The sequence below is a fragment of the Scatophagus argus genome, chromosome 15, assembly GCF_020382885.2.
Source record: "Scatophagus argus isolate fScaArg1 chromosome 15, fScaArg1.pri, whole genome shotgun sequence".
In the NCBI taxonomy this organism is placed as follows: Eukaryota; Metazoa; Chordata; class Actinopteri; family Scatophagidae; genus Scatophagus; species Scatophagus argus.
The window spans coordinates 652,259-673,550 of NC_058507.1; the positions used below are offsets into that span (position 1 = coordinate 652,259).

The window sequence follows — 21,292 nt, forward strand, 5'->3', positions numbered from 1 at the left end:
ACAACAGAAATGCTTCGAATCATCACGATTACCACGAGTGCATCCTGGCTGAGCGCAAACAGCGTCGCCTCTTTTTGCATTTTAATAGAGAAGATTTAAAACTGGATTAACCAAAATGTGTCACAGAGATGCCTAAAACCACCTGTTATGTTAGTAACTTACCCCATGGGTTTGACTCCACTGTTGCCGTAGTTGGCCGGGGTGGCGGCCATCTTGGTAAACGCCCTGAAAAAGACAGCAAATTATAGTGACTCAATACGACTGTTAAACGGCGACTGAATGCTGTCGGTGCTGTGGGACAAAATGAAATATGGTCTGCTGGATGTGTTAGGGTGCAGTACTAAACTGTGTACTTTATTAAACTGTGCAGTACAAATGCAGCAGTTCCAGTAAATTCTAAAGGTTTAAGAACACAAGACAAAAACTCTGGTCTGATAAGGTCTGAGACGACAGACTTACTTCCATTGTTTGATGTAGTTGAGAGGTGAAAGGTCACAGCCTGCGTCCAGCAGAGCCGTCTTGTACTGCTCCAAGTCCGACTGACACACACACACACACACACACAGAGCTGGTTAATGAATGAATTAAAGCTAAATGACAATCGGACAGAGAGGCTGTGACTGAGTCAAAATGTTGACCTGAGGGGGCGCTAGATGAAAAGTCAGAGGAGCACAGAGTTATTACGGTTCATTCTGAGGGGAACATGAATGTCGACATGTCACAGAAATTCATCCAGTAGCAGCTGAGATATTTCACTTTTGAAAAGGAAAGGAAAGGAGAGCTGTGTCTGAACCACATCTGGATACATTTCAGCGAAGGAGTGAAAACCTTAAGGTCTTGAGGTAGCCAAAGTCAGCAGTTTTCATCCTCTGGGGAACATGAATGTCAAGTTTCATAACAATCCATCCAAAAGTTGTGGAGATATTTCAGTCTGGACCCAATTGGTGGCATCCCAGCAGCCATGTTGTTAGCTTAAAAGGTCAGCCAATGTTAGCATGACTGATGCGACTGAGGACAGGAAGTGGATGTTTCCATGGTAATTTATCGTGTCTTGTGTGTTTGTCAGACAAAAGACTAAACTACCCAAAATAACTAAGCAACATCCAGCTGTGTGAACCAGCTTCACCTCTCGGAGCGCTGCTGTGACTGACAAAAGACGTGTTTTTACTGGAGATGTTTAACAGCCACGGCTCATGCTTTCAAATGTTGGACTGCACCCCGTCTCACTGATGGTGAACGATCACCGACTGAATAACTGAGATGGATTGTTGAAATGATTTCTGCAGGTGAGCAGCTGAACCGACTGCTTCTGAAGGTCTGGAGGCAGGAGAAAGACCTGCGGATGTTCTCCGGTCATCATTTCACTCTATTCTCCGGTCACCTGGTGAAGACTTGAAAACCTATGAGCACAAACATTGCTCAAATGTGGAAGTGAATACAAAGACTGAATTAACTCTTGAACCCCAAACTCAAAGTATAAGAAGATTCACAGTCCCTGTCACATCATGAAGGACACAAGAGGTTTTTGGCCACACTAAACCCGATCCGTCTGCGTTCCTTCAGCAGTCAGCAGGTCTGTTTGGCTCGGTCATCTTTGTCATGAAATCATACATGTTGGCAGAGCCAAGAAGATGCTCCTCATGAAGCACATCCAAACTGTGGCTACCGATCAGCTCTGAGGACACACTGGCTTCAGAACACCAGGTCACTTTCTGTTAGGTGGGCTCTTACAAAGATATTATATATAAGAATGTATACATTTCCTATGACTTTTAACTGTGACTTCAACCTAAAGGTTCCCCTTTGTTCAATCCGACAAAGTCCAACAGACAAACTCAGGATCAATGACATTTTTGAAAGCTGATGTTGTGGTTTGTAGAGTTAAAACTGAACAGAGAACGAGCACACACACACACACACACACTCTTGTTTGCTCTCAGTCACATGAATAAAACACAGAATCATTTGACAGCTGCTGCATCTTTTCAGTGGAGGGAAGAATGAGGAGCTTTGTCGTGCTGCGTTCCTCAGCGTCTCTGTTTTGTTCTTCACTGAACCGCAGGAGAACCACACAAAGTTCCCCCAAGTGTCACAGAGTTCTTCTTCAGTGTGAGGTTTGATGAGGACAGAACAAACTCAGCCAGACCCTCATGTCACCATCTCACTGCTCTAATACATCCCAGAAAACACTCAGTATCCTCACGTGTGTCGCGGATTCACGTGTGGAGTCTGCGACCTGCTGTCACTTCACGTATTTGACGCTAACTAGTTAATGTTGTGAAAGGTTTGGCTAGTTTCAGGCACCAAGACTACCTGGTTAGGTTGAGGGAAAGATCGCAGCTTCAGCTAAAACAAGAATGTTACGGGTGGGTGAGTCCGACACAGGAGACAAGTGTCTCACAAGTGTGACGAGCTACACAAACCCCGAGTCTGCTGGACAGGCCGTCCACAAGATGGCGCAGATCAGCCACAGCTTTGCTCTCACCATCACTCTGTAGTTTAAAAACCCTGAAGTGAACTGGGCTGAACTGCTGTTAACTTCCTCTGGACGTTCGTCACTGATGTGACTCAGCCCTAAGAGGACAACAGAGCTGTACGAGCCAAGCGGTGATGGTTTTAGTTCATCCGGTGCAGCGGCGGTTTGGAGACTCTTCTGGTCAGTTAAATATGATCCAGCAGACCTCAGAGTGCAGCTCGTCCACATGTTAAATGCTCACAAGGTTTCTGGAGCTTCCAAGTGGCACTGAACAGGATTTAAAATGAAAACCTTCCTCGGCACGGAAAACATTTGGATGCCGACAAAAAGAAGCTGTTTTCTGAAGAGACAAACTTTACTCAAAGGAGTCATTGTTAGGCCGCACCAAGACTTACTGAAAATTATCACTGCGACGCGAAGTCACACTGGAACACATGACATACTGTCTCAGCACTTCAGATGTTTACTGTGTTCAAAGATTTTCATATCCAAAACAATCTGACCACATGGAGACCAACGCAGAGTCCTCAGGGGCTCCGTTCGTCCACTGAGGACTCAGATGCTTCGTTTGTCCACTGAGTCCTCAGAGGCTCCGCTCAGCCACTGAGGACTCAGAGGCTCCGTTCGTCCACTGAGGACTCAGATGCTCCGTTCGTCCACTGAGGACTCAGATGCTTCGTTTGTCCACTGAGTCCTCAGAGGCTCCGCTCAGCCACTGAGGACTCAGAGGCTCCGTTCGTCCACTGAGGACTCAGATGCTTCGTTTGTCCACTGAGTCCTCAGGGGCTCCACTCGTCGACCGAGGACTCAGAGGCTCCGCTCGTCCACTGAGTCCTCAGGGGCTCCACTCGTCCACTGAGGACTCAGAGGCTCCGCTCGTCCACTGAGTCCTCAGGGGCTCTGTTCATCCACTGAGGACTCAGAGGCTCCGTTTGTCCACTGAGTCGCTCGTCCACTGAGTCCTCAATGGCTCCGCTCGTTCACTGAGGACTCTGACTCAAGTACCGGTACTACTTATAATGTATGTTTTACTGCACTGTTGACCTGACAACATCAGGTACAAGTTAGACTCACTTGAAATATTTAAATTTAAATTTCCTTCAGGTTTTTTTTACATAAGCTGAAGGTACAGGGTCACAGCAAAGCTTTTCCTGTCATGTTGAGTCAGTGGGAGTAAATAACTGATTCAAATGAATTATTTTAATGCAAACTTGTATGTAAACCTCAAGTATTTATTCAGTTATCACATCTGAAGTCAAACTGCTGCATCAACATAATGCTGCTGTGTGGATATTTCCAATGCTGTTCAGTGTGTTGTTTGTCTGTGTGCTGCTGTGCCTCACCTCTGAAGGAACCTGCTGAGCTGTGATGTAGTAGATCAGGAAAAGTCTCATCTTGTCTTCTGGGGTCCCGGCTGACAAACACAAACATTCACACACCGTTTAGTTTGGCTCCTCTCAGTCTGCAGTAATACACACTCTGCTGTGTGTGTGTGTGTGTGTGTGTGTTCGTACCATCGGGGTCACTGATGATGTCCAGCAGTGATTTGTCTAAAGTCGACTTGCTCATCAGTTTTTCTTCATACTCAAAGTAAACATCCAGTTTACGACTCTGAGGACACAAACAGCATCCAGTTGGTACTCAAACGCAGTACTGTGTACTCATACTGCTCCGTACTAATCCTTCATATGTTCAACAGTAGCAGTCTTTAGTAGATTTTCACTTCTCTCATGTGTTTTCAAGCTAAAGTGGACTAAACCACTGAGGCTCAAACTGACAGAAGCCGATCCTAAGATGTCCTAAAATGGCCACCGTACAGATGAAAAACCCCTAACCTTACACTGGTTTTCTCCACTCCAGGTAAAGCTTACAGACAAACGTCTCGCTATTTTGATTCTGGTGTTCAGCGAGTCCGAGGCCACAGTCTGGACACATTCATTTAGATCAACAAAACCGTTAATCATGTAAAACTGTAATGTTCTCACTTTGTTTTGCCACCAGTGGCACAAAGAAACAAACGGTATGAAGACGTGGTTCACCGGCCGGGACGGCGGCGGCCTACCTTGATGTGGTCGAGGACGGCGGTGGCGACGTTGGTATGCAGGTCGATCAGTCGTTTCTTCTCCAGCAGCTCGGGCAGAGAGCTGCAGCAAACGCACAAGCACAAAGTCAAACAAAGACACCCGATCACATTGCAGATGATCACTGCAGGTTCAGACTGCAGTCACTGGCTGCCTGCAGCGAGGAGCTCGGATCTTTGAACACCGATTGGTCCTGGTGTCAGCGGCTGCCTTTGATTTGATGCTCCATCGAGAACTCTCAGACCTCTTTTTTCTGGACGCTTCTCACAAAACGTCTGGCTTCTTCCTGTGAGCTCTTAATTTGGAGTAATCTTAGCTCGTCATTACCGCTTCATGTTTTGTGCTGCTGTCACCAAACTAATTACTCATTCTTAACTGTGTCCTCTGTCTGCTTGTACTGGTTTTGTGGTGCTGGGCTGTGAAGTGATTCTGGTCTACTGCCCAACCAGTTGGAGTTGCTGGGAAAGAAGCAGCTGCAAAACGGTGAATACGTTTTGTGTTGAAACGTCCCTTTATCTCTTCCTGTGTGAGGCGCCCACAGGAAGTCAGCCAGTTTTAGGTACAGGAAGTCTTGAACACTCTCAGCGAGCTCTGATGGAGGAAGACTCTACTGAGCGCGCTCTGTTCCACTTTATTTAACACATGAGTTTGGTACCTGACAGCAGAGGTGAGCTTGGCTGTGTTGTCTGACAGCATGCTGATGGCTCCTTCATCCTCTCCCTCTAAACCCTGAAGACACACACATCAAAGCTCCTTACAACAGTGGACATCTGTTACCACAGCAACAGCAGAAGCTTCAAAGTGTTTGGTTCAGCCCTGCAATTAGAACCATGGATGTGATATTATCTCAGAGCAGCGGGTATGATTTGTGATCTTGGGACAGGATTCCAGAGACTTGGACATGACCTTAACCTGTGTGAGACAGGTGGCAGTCATTTGGACACCTCCATGTCCATGGCTGGATATGAACTCTGGGACTTGGAGACAAGACCTGCTCACAGACTTGCCTTTGAAGGAAATCACTGTGGAGATTTTATCTTGGGGAGTACTTTTGGAATATGCCCCTGACCTCTCGGGTCAGTCAGGGACCGGGACTTTCACTGAACCCTGAACATGACCGCTGTCACTCAGATGAAACAGGTGTGAACTCGCTGCGTCTCACCATGATGCTCTTTAGGCGTTTGACCTCGTCCTCCTGGGCCCTGTAAGTGTCCAGCTCCTCCTGGACCGACTCGGCCACTTCTGGGAATGGACTGCAACACACACATCACACACACGCTTTACACTACACTTCTAACCAATGAACGAGGTTCCAGTTTCACACAGGCTTCAACCATGAACCAATCACAGCGCTGGAAACCCTGAGGGTTTTGTCCCTGACATCAGCACTGGAGCTGGACACAGAGGGGAAGATAAGGAGCGTGTCAGTCTGTGTTTAGTTCACCGAATCATGTAAAGACGAGTGGCGTCCTTTCCTGTCTACCAATCTGAGCCGGTGGAGGCGCCAGAGTCTCGACACACGGCCCACATCGGCCTGAGCCGATTTCTGTCGTCCTTCATCATCCGCTCAGTTGATGTGTTTAAACTCCCCAAACGTCTCTGAGTTCATGATCAGAGATGAGATGAATTTAAAGCCAGTGAATTCAAAACTCCTCCCTGCAGCAGGACTCACCTGCCCTTGTGTTTCTGCCAGAACTTGTCGGCTGCAGTCAGGTCGTAGGTCTTTATGTTCTTCTTCTTTGGTCTGGCGCCGGCAGGAGATGGCTCGGCCCCCGCCCCCTCCTCCATCACCACCCTGTTCAGCTGGAAGTCCTGGAGGACACACATACACACACAGGTGAAGATCTAGTCTGTTTTATAACGTGTTGTTCCTCTGTTAAAGGAGCAAAATCAAGTCTTTAAGTCTTTTCAAAGCTCTGAGTCCAAAGTAAAACCGTCATCATCTCAAGTCCCAGAAGTGATTCTGAGACAATGATGCTCGTCACTACTCATCAGTACACCACAGTGAATCGTGCCAGAGGCCCACAGGGAACAGATCCTCGTCCTAACACAGAGACCAACATCAGATCATAATATCGCTGTTGCCGTGGGAACAGCTGAGGTGTCAGGATCCCGTCTCCTGCTGGATCAGACTGAAGGCTGCACTCAGACATGTTTATAGGAAAGAAGAGGAGAGACACGGAGAGTGCGCTGCCATGTGGACCACCGTCGACCCAACAGAATCCAGATCAGAGCCTGAAGGCTGGATCACCCAACAAGGGCTTTTTGACAGCTACACAATCAGAATTCCCCTGCTTTCAAAGCCTGTCCCTGTCCTCTACTGCGTGTCTTCAGTGTCTCCTTCAGGACAGCCTTCAGTGTGGGCCAAGCAGCTTGTTTACGCATCAAGGTCAAACAAATGTGATCTGGTACCAGCAGGTATCAGACAAGAGCTAAAAGAATTATATTTGTTTCTGTTAATAGAGTTATGAAACAACGTTAGTGTTGTCCACAATTTCATTATCAGAAGTTTTTACTGTTTAAACATCAGCCTCAGACTGTCAGTGTGAGTCGGGCTGAGGAACAAACTGAAATGACTGGCAGGAGTTTTCTCCTCCTGAAGGATGAATATGAGACTAAAAGACGTGTTCACACTGATGTTTTCACACTGGATTTGCCAAAGTTTGCTCTGCTGGTGCTGGTGCCAGTGCATGTGTGTGTGTGTGTGTGCTGTTGACATGTTATATAACACATCCATGTAACTGGACATTCCAGCACTGTCAGTATTAACCTCAGCACCTCAGCAGCTGTCAGTGCTGTGGCTCTGCATGAGTAACTGTGGGTGTGCGTGTGTGTATGTGTGTGTATGTGCGTACATGCGTGTGTGTGTGTGTGTGTGTGCATGAGAGTGAGCCAAAGGAATCAGCAGGAGCTTGATGTTTGTTTTAAAGGCCTCTTCTTCTCTTAAAGCCCGTCAGGCACTGAGCGCCGCACACAAAGTTAAAACGTTTTCAACTTTGACTTCAGCTGTTCCTGACTTTTCAGACCACAGCCAATGAGCTGACAGCTGTGAGACACATGGGAGCAGAGGAGGCAGAGAGTGACAGGAAAGGAAGAACACACTGGACGATGTCGCCTGCTGCTGAAATGTGTCCACAGATGGACGACCGTGTTGTGAAGCACAGCGCAGTTTACAAACTTGACTTCAGCTAAATCCAGCACTGAAGTTAGCTTAGCTGTATGTTAGCTCTGCCAGGCCTGCTGCCTCAAATACTCACTACAGCACTAAATGTGGATTCATCCGCCACTGAAAATAGTCCCCAACCAATGCACCATTCCATCCTGTCTGACTGATAAAAGCCACAGTGAGCAGATGTACATCTTCAGAAGGAACCAATGGGCCCACAGCTGACAGCCACAGACAGGGAGGCAGACCACATTAAGAGCCAAACAAAGGACAGCTCACCAGGACATCGTGGATCAGAGCCTGATAGGTCCAGGTGTGGTGAAGGGGCGTGGCCATGTCCACGTTACGATCTGCCAGGATGAACAGAGGCCTCTGGAAGCTGGAGAGAAGGAAAACAACCAAAAACGATGGGTGTGATCACACACAGAGCAACACAGTCACAGGGAGGTGCAGTCTGGGAAATGGAGTTTCATGAGACCTGAAAGCTGTTTACCTGAACTGTCCAGCGGCCATGTTGTCTCCAGTGAAGAGACTGTTTCTGGCATCCCGCAGGTTCTCACGGAGCTTCTTATCCAGCTTCTACAACACACACACACACACACACTTGAGTTATGACTCCTTCAGCTGCACTCTGTTTGCACACTCATGTACGAGGCTGTACTGTAAGGGGACAGGATCAAACCTCCAGCACAGTATTAATACTTTTAAGTCGCAGTATCAGTATTTGAGTCTCGCCCAGAATTCACCACGTCTTTCTGTGTGTATTCTCACCAGTTGCTTATTTTTCACAGGACTGGAATCAAATCTGTATGAAATCCTGAGGATGATCATGTGAATATTGCAGCAGAAACAATCAAATAAATAAAAACCGTGAAGGAAGGAAAAGTCTGAAATCAAGAAATCAAATTCATAAAAGCAATTTGTTTTACCTGAGTGAAGATTCTTTAATCGTTTATAATAGTTTTCACTTTTTTGCAAGTAAAATTTTCTTCTGTATAAAATTAATATACTTATATATAATATAATATACACACATATCTAAAAGCAATTTGTAAAAATAATTTTTGTAACTCTCACTGTAATGTGAATGTAATTCAGTGGCTTAAACTACAAACATGTCCGCTCGTGTCAACCTCGTCACCTGGCATCAGCCTGAATGAAGCGGAGCAAGCGGAGCAAACTCACCACGGCGACCATCTCGGCTGCGTTTCCACGGGGACAGCGAATGATCGGCACCGCACCTGGTCAACAACAACAGCACTTTAAGAAAATCCCTTCCTTTCAAATACGCGAAAAGACAACCAAATAAAATACGTCTAATTCAAGTCACATTTCACCAGCGTTAAACTGAGAGGAACACAGAAAGTAAAGCAGGAGATTCATCTGATCTGATAAGGAAACTGCTGGACAGAAACAGAAGTTCAACCAGAACCACAAGTCACACAAACTCACCCAGAGTGACGAAGAAACAGAAGAGACTGTCCACGATGGTGTCCATGATGGCCTCCATGTCCGTGTCCTGGATGTCCGCTCTGTTGATGGCTGCAGGTGAGACACACACAGAAACTCTGGACTCCTGCCGACGTTTGACTGTGTTCTCAGGCAAACAAACAACACAGGGTGTGTGTGTTACCGTGGTATGAGATGAGCTCCTTGTTTTGATGACAGAGGACAAACATGTCGTCTTCCAGAGTGATGAAGTTCAGGTACTGATCATACACCTGAGACACACACACACACACACACACACACACAGTCAGTTGTTGAATACACTGTGCTGTGATGACGTGATGAGATGTAGAATATTATAGAATTAATAATCTGATCAAATTCAGGCCGAGTTGTCATAACGTTAGCTTTAACATTAGGATGCATTACTGCAGACCCCGAAGAGACGATCTAACAAAACTTTGGTAACCATGGTAACCTTGGTGACTTGGCTGACGGCGTTAGCAGCGAGAGCAGCGCTGGCGATGTCCTCCAGTTTACTCCTACTGATGGCAGAGATGAAGTTCAGATAGTACGACTCATACAGCTGGTTCCTCAGGTCCTGCACGCACACACACACACACACACACACACACACACACACACACACACACACACACACACACACCACAGCATCTGTCGAGTGTTAACATGCTAAAGGTAAGAACGCAAACACCAGGTTGGAGCAGAGATCCAAAAACTGAGATGCTGATGGATGATTAACGAATGAGGACCTGCGTGTGTACGTTTGTGTGTGTGCGTGTACCTGGCATATCCTGTCGATGTTCTCCTCTGTGGGCATGACGAAGTAGATGGCTGGAACATCGGGGATAGGATCTCTGTCTGAGTGCAGCAGGCTAAAACACACACACACACAGTAAAAGTAAAAGCAGTAAAACCACAGTGTAGAAAGACTCCTGCACTCAGGAGTGCACTCGCAGCACGGGGATGAGGCAGGTGTGTGTCTCTTACAGGTGCAGGGTGATGCCCATGTCTCTGAGCTCTTTGACGGACAGCAGCGGGGAGATGATGTCTTGGCCAAACCGGTCGTATATCAACACCTGTTCATCATTTTGGATATCAACACAAGATGTTACTGATCATTTTAGCAAAACAATATTTTTCAGACGTCTCGTTCTGCCCTCCAGAGGCAGAGAGACGTAATTACAGAAGCAGCGAAGTCAGAGGAGCAAATGTTCAGTTTTCAGGGGTAGAAATACTTTAACTGTAGGATCACCCAGGCCCAGACATCACAGTGCAGATACTCACTGTACTACACCACATGTGTTCTCTCAGCCTTCTGAAACATCTGATTGTTTGTTTGAGAAAACTGACTCCGTTTACAGTCCACACCTTATACAAATCGGCTGTTGATGTGTGTGGCTCAGTTTTATCTGTCAGATTCTTATTCATCACATCTAATGTTTAATTTCATACATCGTAGGATGTGATCAAGCTCCAAAAATGAGACAGCTGCACCTCAGCTTCAGCAGGACTTCTGCTGCTTTTCTCCTCCATCATGAACTCATTAAGCTGCTGCTTTATTTCATTATGTGGAATAACAAACTGAAATCACTAAAAAGTAAATAAATGAAAAAGATCATCAGAATGGATCTTCTTGTATTTAAAGCGACGGCTGGCCTTCACTGATGTTAGCGTCTTACTGTGTTGATTTTCTTTGCTTCTTTCTGTGACAGTAATACACACACAGATACTGCATTTTTCAGATACTTTATATAGTTCATCTAAAAACTGTTTTCAAACGCATTACACAGTTCTATGGCGACACATTTTTGCTGTACAGTCCAACTGATGTCTTAATGACCGAATTTGCAGTTTCTGAGTTTTGAATTTATAGGGCATATAATTTAGACACATTTTTCACGCTTTTCGAAACAGAAACAAAAGACACATCTTTGAACACAACACGCAGAGTGACAAACACTGTGTTGTGTGTGTGTTACCTTCCATACTGGCTCAGCTGCTGTGTTCTTCAGAGGAGGAGAGTTGAAGTTGAGCATGCGCTTCAAGGCGACTGCAGGTACAAACACACACAAAACAGCCAGAGAAACAACATGAGATGTTTCTGTGTGCTGATCGTGGAAATATTATATACATATTCCTTCCATTTCATCAAGGACTACAAAAACTTTCTCTGTAAACGATCTTCTGCTGTCCTCCTTTGACCAGAGTGTGACATCACTTCGCTCTGTGAGTCACTGTCTTTTGGTCATTTGGTCTTTTGGTGAACCATTACAGTACCAAACTGAGACACGGCCAGCATTGATGACCTCCACAAAATCTAGTTCTAACAGTTTCCCAGCGGTTTTGGTCCTGGAGCCCCTTTAAGAAGAGAGGGGGGTGCCGTCTGGAGCCTCATTTGGTGATAATGAAAACGCACAGGAACACAGAACATTAAATATCTTCTGAAATGCATTTCTTCTCAGTCACAATGTTATAAAGTACATTATTCAGTTCAATAAATGCAGACAACACAACAAAGACGTGACGTGTTGTGAAACCACACATTTTGAAGTTTAATGAGGGGATAACTCAGTTTCTGTTAGAGGCCCTGTAACTTTAGAGGAGGCTTAAGATATTAAAACTTATCAACGGTGTCGTCACCGATAGCAAAAGGCTAGCTGCAACTTAGCATTAGTGCGCCAGCAGTACCGTTAGCTAACAAGCTAAGCTGCTGATTAACCGTTCAGTTACCCTGACTAGGCAAGAGCCTGGTTAACTAGTTAACAGTCGGTTAGTTAATATATCTGTAATAGATATGTGATGTTGAGAGATTAAGAGTTTCCGTTGTGAAAGTGAAACATCAATTCATCAGCTGATCCAGCGGTTGTTTGGGACGAAGAGAGGTTAGTTAGCTGGTTAGAGCCGTGACAGTCGTGGACAAACCTCTCCTGTGCGACCCGGGGACGGCTGAACGCTCCGCAGCCCGTTCACACCGCTGAAAATAACCGTTAATGAAGAAAAATCGGGTTGACAAACCTGTCTGCTTCTCACGGATGGACGCCGCCATGTTTGATGTTGTTGGTGGTGACGGAGCGTCTGATGACGTGGCTCAGACTCGAACCGCCAGTCAGAGAGGAGGGAAGGACGAAGAGGTCTAACTCTGCCGCGGTTTACCAAGACCAACTCAGATGGTATCATTTAGAGGCGGGAAGAACGAAGAGGTGTCACTTTGTCGCAGTTTGAAAAACTGAAACGCCGTGGTGAAGACACCATTAAAATAATTACACTAAAGTATTCAAAGAAGTACTTCTTCAAGTATCTACAATACTTCCAACTACTAAATTTGTTGATGAAAGGCATCTCCAGATGCGCTGATGTTGGAAGTTTGTGATAAGCTGAAGGATGCAGTGCTGAAAAAGCTTTCCTCCTTCAGCCAAATAAATTCTTTAAAAAGCCTCTTGGATTATCTGGAAAACGCATCATCACAGAGCAGAAAACAGGCTGCAGGTACCCACTGCAGAATTCTTCACTGTACATACAGTAAAAATATACAATTTGATGTCCTGGCCGGTCTGAACTTCAGTGTGAGCAGATAAAAATCAGAAGCGCACAGACAATGTTTGGTTATTTAAAGTTTAAGAAATCAGAACAACAAAATGGTTTGTTTCTGCATTTATGGAGAATCACAAAGAGACAAGTATCTGGTATCTGGAAAATAAGCACAAAGATGCAGCAAGCAGGAAGGAAAGACAAAACGGATAAATAACAAGAAAAGGAAACAAACAAAAATAAATGCTGAAAGACAAAAACCCACCAACTCAGAAAAATAAGTCATCTGATTAACAGACATAAAGCAAACGATCCTGTTGACTTTGAATCAACTGTGCAGCAGCACAAACTGAATCTCTGATCAGCTCCTGCTTTTCACAATCTCTTCATTTTGCAAAAGAAAAAACAAGAACATGACAGACACAAACAAACATGAACAGAAAACCTCAGGATCATTAAAAGCTGAAAACAAACAAACAAATGAACAATATGTACAGCAAAAATCTGACAAAATTAAAAGCAGCACCAAAGTTTTTCAAGTAACATCACATCTGAGCTGGATGTTCAACTGACTGACGTGTTGTTGGTTTGATTTGCTCACAATAAAAGAAAAAACAAAACAAAACAGAAAACTGCTGGGGGACAGTTCACCCCAAAATCAAACGTATTCAAGGGAAGACGTCTCTACATGCGACCTCTCCAAAACCCTGCAGCTCACACCAAACCTGTCTGGATGGACAAACGGGTTTGATTTTGGTGTGAACTGTGCCTTTAAGAACCTGACAGACCAAAGTTCTCCACAACATGAAGTCAGCTGTGCAGGCTGCACAGGAACAATTAGAGCTGGTGTGGAAGAAAGAGTCAGCGTTTCGAAGATAAAACAAACTTCTTGATACATGATCTTTTTTAAAAACACGAGGGATTTCCTCCTGCAGCTGCGCTGATCCTCCTCTAACTCTCTGAGGGGAGGAGGTGCACATGGTGGCTGATGGCCTGCTCCATGGAGCTCTTGAAGGCCTGGTAGGAGGAGGTGACGGGCAGGAGGAGGTGTTTGGAGCCAGGCTCCCTCTGAGGGAAGAGCCCCTCGTCCCTCCACACCTCCCTCCCTGCTGAGCTGACAGTCCCCCTCTTTCCTCCACATTCATCATCCTGCTCAGCTCCCGGTGGGGAAGAGAGGACAGGGTGGAGGAAGGAAATGGAGGGATGAGGGAGGAGGCCGGTGGCTGGGAGCTCCTCAGTTCCTGTGGCGAAGCGAAGAAGGTCCTGCAGGGAAATAGAGCTCCTCCCGACTGAGGAGAGGAGAGGAGAGGAGAGGAGAGGAGGAAACAAGGGAGGAGAGGAGAGGAGGGGAGGAAACAAGGGAGGAGAGGAGAGGAGGAGAGGAAACAAGGGAGGAGAGGAGAGGAGAGGAGGGGAGGAAACAAGGGAGGAGAGGAGAGGAGAGGAGAGGAGGGGAGGAAACAAGGGAGGAGAGGAGAGGAGAGGAGGAGAGGTGAGGAGAGGAGAGGAGGGGAGAGGAGAGGAGAGGAGGAAACAAGGGAGGAGAGGAGGGGAGGAAACAAGGGAGGAGAGGAGAGAAAGAGAGGAAACAAGGGAGGAGAGGAGGAGAGGAAACAAGGGAGGAGAGGAGAGGAGAGGAGAGGAGGGGAGGAAACAAGGGAGGAGAGGAGAGGAGGAGAGGAAACAAGGTAGGAGAGGAGAGGAGAGGAGGGGAGGAAACAAGGGAGGAGAGGAGAGGAGAGGAGGGGAGGAAACAAGGGAGGAGAGGAGAGGAGAGGAGGGGAGGAGAGGAAACAAGGGAGGAAATGTAAAACTTAAACCTGAGCTCAGTGTGTGGTTTCCAGTTGCACCACTGACAGAAAAAACTATTATTAAAAACTATTAAAAAAAATTATTATACTATTATATGATGCTCATCCATCATGCATTGTGTGTAATTTACTGCGGTATGAACTTCCAGTACCTTCACACTCCAGCAGGAAGTGTCTCCAGAAGGTGACGACGGACGTCTCTCTGATCAGTCGGTCCTCCTGCTGGGAGAAGTGGACGGTGAAGAGCTGAGCGACCGTCTGAGCCGTGAGCCGAGCCGTCGCCTCACAGAAAACACTGCAGAACACTGACGGGAAGAGCTGCACCTGCATCACATGGATCAGAAGGATCAGATGGATCAGATGGATCAGAAGGATCAGAAGGATCAGATGGATCAGAAGGATCAGAAGGATCAGATGGAAGGGTAGCTGCTGTGATGACTGTCAGATAACTAACTCAGAGTGTTAACTCGGGAAAGGAAGCAAACTTTAAATCACCTGATCGAAGACGCCCAGCGTCTGCAGACCCTCTCGAAACCTGGAGGAGGAGTCCACCAACAGAAGTGTCATTTCACAACATCTCAGTTATTGTGACAAAGTTTAACAGAGGAGGAGAAAACAGGTGAGACGGACACACGAGGTAAAGTGTTAAAGTTTTACGACTTCCTTCCTCACTCTCTGACAGGAAGTGAAAGGCACCGTCAGCTTGAATAAAACTCTGGAAACGTTTGGGGCGAAGGACGAACACGACTGGACAGAACATTTAGCAAAGGTGGAGTCGTTGTGAGACATTGTGACGTAGACGTGTTACGTGATCGTCATCATCAATAAAACGCTGAGCTGTGTGCACCTCTGCAGCGGCAGCTGCATCCTGGTGATCAGAGTGAAGTTGACCAGATCCTCCACCAGAGCCTCCCTCTCCTCCAGGCTGCTGATTGGGCGGTTGCAGCCCGCCAGCTCCAAGTATTCCCAGCTCGCCGCCACGACTTCTTTCAGCTCATCCAAAGACTTTGCCTCAGCAATCTAAAAATCACACAATCATCAATCAATATTCTACCCTGGACTGTGAGAACTCCGCTCGTACCGTCTATGAGGTCTGTGAGAACACGCAGGCCACTGCTCACCCTGCTGACTTGGCGGGTCAGGTGTGTGTCGGGGGTCATGTGTGTGACGGTGAGCGGCTGGTTGGGCGGGTAGTTGAACAGACACTGATAGAGAGTGTGAGAGAAGAAGCCGACAGGAGGTCCGCCGTGAACCATAGAGAGAGCCAGCAGGCAGCCGACGTCAAAGTACAGGTCGTCACGCAGAGCTGGAGAGACACACACACACACGAGTCATGAGGACAGGAAGCACAGGCAGTAAGGAATATCATGATGAATGACTGAAATGTGATTGATACCCTGGGAGTTCAGCGCCAGGTTCTTGGATCCATTTGGACCCTCAAACACCTCAGAGTCCTGGATCTGCTGCATCAGCAGCTTCAGGAAATGCAGCCTGGCTGTGTCACTGTCCTGGAGGCTGCTGGGAAATGCAGTCAGCTGGTTGTCCTTGAACCTGGTAAGAGATGACACACGGCTGATGAGAGGGGACCAGGAGGGGGTGTGATCAGATGAAGGCAAGTACTGATCCAGGTGAGTCTCTTACTGCTCACCTGACAGTCAGAGTGTGTGTGGGGTCAAAGTCGGCCCTCCTCACCAGCTCCACGCCGGCAGCCAGAGCCCGATCCCCACCCACCTCCACCTGGGCACTGAGGGGCCGGAGCTGAGGGGCCAACACCTGCAGGATCTCCGCAGATGATTGAAGTCCCACAGGTAATGCTGGTCTGAGAGAGGCGCAGGTTTCATGCAAAGGTCGATCAAATTTAAAGGACCATTTCGGCAATTTTATATTTTTTATTCCATTAAAAAGTAATGCATCCTGTCACTTCCTGCTGACTCTTCACCAAAACAAACCAGCAGCAGAGACCTGAAAGTTGTTTGTGACAGTTTGTCTGTGTCTACATGTGATGATATGGGAACAAATCGTTTAAAATCGTTTAAAACTCCTTTCATTTCTATTTGCTTATGTATGACCGGGTAGGATGGACCCCCTGGTGGCAGAACTGGACCGTAAAGACTTTTAGTAGAACACAGGAAACGCAACATAAAGTTGATTTATCAGTGATTGCTGTTTTATTTTGAAGGGTCATATAAAAGTCCTTTCAGCTTTGTGTACCTCTTGGAGTGGATGTGGGTGTGGATGGAGGACAGGTGGCGTTTGGACAGCAGACTCCTCGTCGGACCTCCCTGAGGAGACGCAACCAGGGACGCTGGAGATGAAGAGCACGAGAGTTGACATGAAAACTATGATTAAAATATGACTGTAATCCTAAATTATGTGGTTATGTTGAGTTTGTAAATTCTTATGAAAATACAGTTTGTTTCTTTGAACTGACACGAATCACACTGACACTGAACTTCATCTCATCATCATGTGAATTTCCAAATCCTGAATGTACTGAAAAGCGACAGATGAGTCTGACCTTTCCCGTCTGTGGCCTGCGTGCAGTCTCTGCAGGCCCAGTCTCTGGTGTCCACCTTCAGCCCTGAACACTTCCTGTGAGTCCCCCTGGATCCACAGAGACGGCAGCGGATCACCTCGAACCACCTGAAACAAACAACAACAACAAGGTCACAGGAGTAAACAACTGTTGCGACAGTCTTCTTCTGACAGGTGGGTGGTGCATTGGTGTGTGTCATGCTAGTAGTGGCTAACGGAGCCTGCAGCAGAGGTGAGGAGAAAACATTTAGCTGAAATGAGCGGCCTCTAGGGGGAGCTAGTGGTCAGTCAGACTGTGACATTAACCTCCTGAACGAAATGGAAGAAGATGTCGCACCCAGTCTTGGCCGAGTGTGAGCGTCCGTTGCTGCAGAGGCAGGTGAGAGCATCGCAGCACCTGTAAACCTCCAGCAGCTCTGAATACGCGTTTGCCTCCAGCTCCCATGAAGCATCTCTGCAGATAAGAACATACAGCGAGTTGGAAAATTAGTTTTGTCTCTTAGTCTTCTGAGTGTGATGTGAACAGGCTGGCAGCGAACGCATCACGTCTTAGTGAAGGTTTCACCTCTCTGGGATGTAAATTCCCATCCGGAGCATCTCCTCCTGGAAGTTCTCCTTGTTGTTGCACAGAGTACATCTGAAGAAGAAGAGGCCGGCGCTGTGGGCCTGACGCTGGCACACACACACACACACACACAGGTGAACATACAGATGAAGCCTGTGCACACCCTCTGAGGTGTGAGAGTGTGCTTCTGAGCTTTAAACACTGACACAGTGGCACTACCTGCACACAGTCCCTGTGGAACCAGCTGGTGTGACAGGACGGACATTTGAGGACAGAGTAGCAGAGGACGGGGTTGATGGAGTCCAAACAGATGGAGCAGGACTCAGGCAGACTGAGGTCTGAACTGGCACACAGAGACTGAGTGGGACTGTGGTCCGAGCAGTACGACCTGGACACAGAGACACCAGAGTGGAGCTGAAGGTCGGGTTCTGATTGGAGTTTTAACCATGAGAGGTGCTGACTGTCACCTCACTGACGAGATGAAACGTTCACTGTCTGGTCAACACTCACGGGAAAAGTCCGGTAAACTGGGAGATGAATCCCTGCTTCCTGCTGCAGGGGAAGTGAACCGTCTTCCTGCAGCTCCTGACATTACAGCCAACACAAGCTCCCTTCTTCTTACAGCAGCAGCAAGTCTGAAACACACACACACACACGCTTTGAGCACATGGCAAACGCACACACAGCACACAAAGAGCAAAACCAGTCTCACCAGTCGGGCCGAGCGGCGGATCTCCTGTTTGATGTCGTCCACCAGGAAACCGAAGATGCCTTCGTTCTCGGCCCCTCGCTGGTAAACTCCACACGACGTCAGCTGGAACACAAGACGAACCGCATCACTCACAACCACGTGAAGTGTGTGTGTTAGCAGGATGATGAAGAGTGGGCCTCCTGCCGCCCGTTAGAACAACATATCATTTCATCACTTGCTTTGTCTAATCAAACTTCTTCTATGATTGGCTGGGAGCCGAGGAGGGCGATCAGTAATTTGATCAGTATTGATAAAATATTATTACACTCTGCTTTCTGTCATTATGAGTCAGGAAAGAAATTACACAAAGTTAGTGCTAACAGAATAAAAATAATAATAATTCCGAGTGACACCCAAATATCAAGGTTAAAGACATGTGAGAAATGATCATTTATGTTATCACACACACACACACACACACACACACACTCTTACCAAACAGAGGTAGTGCACGGAGAGTTTGTGCTCTTTGAGTGTGACTTTTTCCCCAAGCAGGGCCGGATCGTCATCGCTGAGCCTGCAGAGAGCACAGCCTGGACACACACACAGATCAACACACACACACAGATCAACACACACATTGTCTACTTTGCCCCATTACCCAAAAAACTTGTCAAGTATTTGACCGCGTCATCCTGTCTCAGTGATGTGGAAAGCAGTCAAGTGTCAGGAGGTGGTGGACCACTCACACTCCTCCTGGCTGCTGCCGCCGTCTGCGGCCTGCGACCTTCTCGCCTTCTTCTTCATGTTGGTGTGAAGCAGCGACCTGCAGGAACACGAACGACGGAGCTTTTACCCAGCAGCTTCAGACGAAAGCTCAGCCTGCTGGAGTTCAGCCTGCTGGAGTTCAGCCTGCTGGAGTTCATTCTGTGGTCGTGGCTTTGAATTAACACTGAAACACTGAGCTGACCAATCACGCGGTCTCTGAAACGCCAAAGTAACTCATCAAAATCAGTTTTTGAATGTCGCCTGCTGTGAGCTTCGTCACTGTGAGGAATCTGAGGGCTTTGGACTTTTGGTTGTGTTATACCTTCAACCTCTGTGAAATGAGGGACATTTTTCATTTTCTCACGTTATTACAATTGTAATACACATACATAAATACATGCAATGTTACACATAATGTAAAACTGCATGTATGTACAAACATTTTCAGTGAATAATACTGTGAATATCCTAATTTTAATACAATCCAGACAGCCCTGTAATGTCACAGTGTCGGAATTACGTCAGTCTTTCAATCAGTTCATCGTTTGGTCAACGAAACGTCAGATAAGAGAGAAAACTGTCCGAGTCCGAGAGGCCCTTTTCACGTCTTGTATTATGAGACTAATAAATGATTACGAAAACCAATAGTTTACAACCGAGGGGCTACAAGCAAAGGATTTGGGCATTTTCCTTTAGAGAAAATCGAAAACACCTAATGGATTATAAAAACGTTGCTGTTTACTAAACAGAACAATACAATAGAAAAGAGCTGCGGCATTATAAATAACATAAGCTAATTTAATGCTACCTAGTTTTATGAGCAAGTTGTGTTAAATATAAATACGACGTGGTGTTACGATAAAAAAGCTAAACATATGAACAAATGTGTTCAGGAAGTAGTTATATAAACTGCAGTTTTTGACGGCTGATGGAAGCCAAACGTTAGAAAAACCAGTCGGATTTTTCTACAGGAGGCTAATTACAACACAAAACGTTGGTCGAGAAAATGTTGAATTGAAAACCTACTTTACATTCAGGGATGACGAGTGTCAGGCTGCCGTTTTCAGGAGGATTTATTCTGGTTGTTTGTGTTTATTTGTGACTATCGCCGTCGAGTTTTAAATTTCCCTCTTTCAAAACAAAAGGACCTCATTTCCGCTTCCGGTTTTCTTCTCCTGCCGCTTCTCCTGGATTTCTGTGCTTGGTATCCAGTTTGCTGCTTTAGCGCCCTCTTGCGAACGAAAATGAATCACTTGTACTTTTCATGAGTTTTTCAATTTTCTCCTACTTTATACTTATACTTCACTAGATTTATTTGACGACTTTAGTTATTTGGCAGGTTAATAAAACAAAATAACAAATAAACAAATAAAACATAACGCATTATTGTATATACTGCAGGGTGAACTCAGCACAGTGCATAAAGACTTCTGATCTTCTAATCTGAGATTTGAACTTCATTCATTCATTCATTCATTTTCTATACCGCTTAACCGTCAGGGTCGCGGGGGAGGGCGGGGTTCACCCTGCACTGGTCTCCAGGGCTGACACACGACGACAGACAAACACACACTCACGCCACGGGGCAAAGTAGAGCAGCCAGTCAACCTGTTTGGGGGGTTGTGGGAGGAAGCCGGGGTACCGGGCCACGCAGAAGGGCCCAGACCGGGATTGGAACCTGAAACCCTCCACGGCACCACAGCGCCGCCCAAGAGATTTGAACTTGTTTATCTTTTAATCTTATTTATCACGAATTCTTTTCCTGGACAAAATGGGTTTCCTTACTGGGATGAGTTTCATTCTAAACTGTTGCTATGGATGAACAATTTTTAAACCTCAGATTATCCTGCTTGCTCATCAGAGGATGACAACATCACCGCTTGTCACGTGTTAAGAGGGCGGCGACGGATGTGAGTTACACCCAACGTGAGGAAGCTGGTCTGAGAGCAGTTTATGCTCCTACTCGGTCAGACTTCACGTCAGACCTCGTATGAACAAACCTCTCTTGTTCGTGACGTGGTAGATGAATTAATTTAAAATGCCGAACACAAAATGTAGTCTCATGGTAAATTAGGATTACTGGTGCTTTACTGGTAAGGTGCAGCATTGTTTAATGGAACCTGGTATGACTTTCTCCTCGAGGTCTCGACGGTATGTAAAGTACCTGCCCAGCGAAGGTAGCTGTGCTGCCAGGCCCC

General features: G+C 46.6%; 2 protein-coding genes and 1 long non-coding RNA gene across 5 annotated transcripts in view; 1 reads left to right on the forward strand and 2 right to left on the reverse strand.

The window, feature by feature from the left end:
* The window catches only part of LOC124072146, a 26,187-nt gene extending 24,264 nt beyond the window's left edge, over positions 1-1,923 (forward strand). The window contains exon 5 of the long non-coding RNA XR_006845452.1: positions 1,904-1,923. This is a non-coding gene — a long non-coding RNA (uncharacterized LOC124072146). The remainder of the gene's footprint in view (positions 1-1,903) is intronic.
* Positions 1-12,354, reverse strand: part of scfd1 (sec1 family domain containing 1) — a 16,685-nt gene extending 4,331 nt beyond the window's left edge. The window contains exons 1-18 of one of the 2 annotated variants that reach the window (XM_046413334.1): positions 12,212-12,354; positions 11,176-11,246; positions 10,184-10,272; positions 9,978-10,068; positions 9,651-9,773; positions 9,357-9,444; positions 9,176-9,265; positions 8,909-8,964; positions 8,217-8,302; positions 8,003-8,102; positions 6,230-6,369; positions 5,720-5,810; positions 5,213-5,286; positions 4,539-4,620; positions 3,991-4,087; positions 3,820-3,890; positions 460-539; positions 163-225 (exon numbers count right to left, since the gene is read on the reverse strand). In XM_046413334.1, coding sequence (XP_046269290.1) covers positions 163-225; positions 460-539; positions 3,820-3,890; positions 3,991-4,087; positions 4,539-4,620; positions 5,213-5,286; positions 5,720-5,810; positions 6,230-6,369; positions 8,003-8,102; positions 8,217-8,302; positions 8,909-8,964; positions 9,176-9,265; positions 9,357-9,444; positions 9,651-9,773; positions 9,978-10,068; positions 10,184-10,272; positions 11,176-11,246; positions 12,212-12,242 — 1,523 coding nt within the window. In that variant the 5' untranslated portion in view covers positions 12,243-12,354. Of the gene's footprint in view, positions 1-162; positions 226-459; positions 540-3,819; positions 3,891-3,990; positions 4,088-4,538; positions 4,621-5,212; positions 5,287-5,719; positions 5,811-6,229; positions 6,370-8,002; positions 8,103-8,216; positions 8,303-8,908; positions 8,965-9,175; positions 9,266-9,356; positions 9,445-9,650; positions 9,774-9,977; positions 10,069-10,183; positions 10,273-11,175; positions 11,247-12,118; positions 12,172-12,211 lie in introns of those variants that run through there. The other variant, XM_046413333.1, reaches the window with a different exon arrangement.
* A 478-nt stretch (positions 12,355-12,832) lies between these two features.
* g2e3 (G2/M-phase specific E3 ubiquitin protein ligase) lies at positions 12,833-20,277 on the reverse strand. 2 transcript variants are annotated; one of them, XM_046413814.1, is made up of 17 exons: positions 20,121-20,277; positions 19,076-19,152; positions 18,822-18,919; positions 18,348-18,449; positions 18,146-18,270; positions 17,855-18,023; positions 17,636-17,742; positions 17,408-17,524; positions 17,054-17,178; positions 16,747-16,840; positions 16,184-16,354; positions 15,932-16,086; positions 15,657-15,841; positions 15,383-15,555; positions 15,031-15,070; positions 14,688-14,859; positions 12,833-14,013 (listed from the first exon to the last, which is right to left on the reverse strand). In XM_046413814.1, the coding sequence occupies exons 2-17, from the start codon at positions 19,131-19,133 to the stop codon at positions 13,676-13,678; spliced, it is 2,229 nt and encodes a 742-aa protein (XP_046269770.1). In that variant the 5' UTR covers positions 19,134-19,152; positions 20,121-20,277; the 3' UTR covers positions 12,833-13,675. The 2 variants fall into 2 exon arrangements, with proteins under 2 accessions (XP_046269770.1, XP_046269769.1); XM_046413813.1 differs by having other exon boundaries at positions 20,126-20,266.
* Positions 20,278-21,292: the final 1,015 nt, after the last annotated feature.

Excerpts from the sequence above, each read along its gene's own strand:
- g2e3 (XM_046413813.1), bottom strand. Across the intron at positions 17,179-17,407 it reads TCACACTCGGCCAAGACTGG|GTGGTTCGAGGTGATCCGCT; the intron begins GTGCGACATCTT and ends TGTTTGTTTCAG. Across the intron at positions 15,071-15,382 it reads ATGCAGCTGCCGCTGCAGAG|GTTTCGAGAGGGTCTGCAGA; the intron begins GTGCACACAGCT and ends CTCCTCCTCCAG.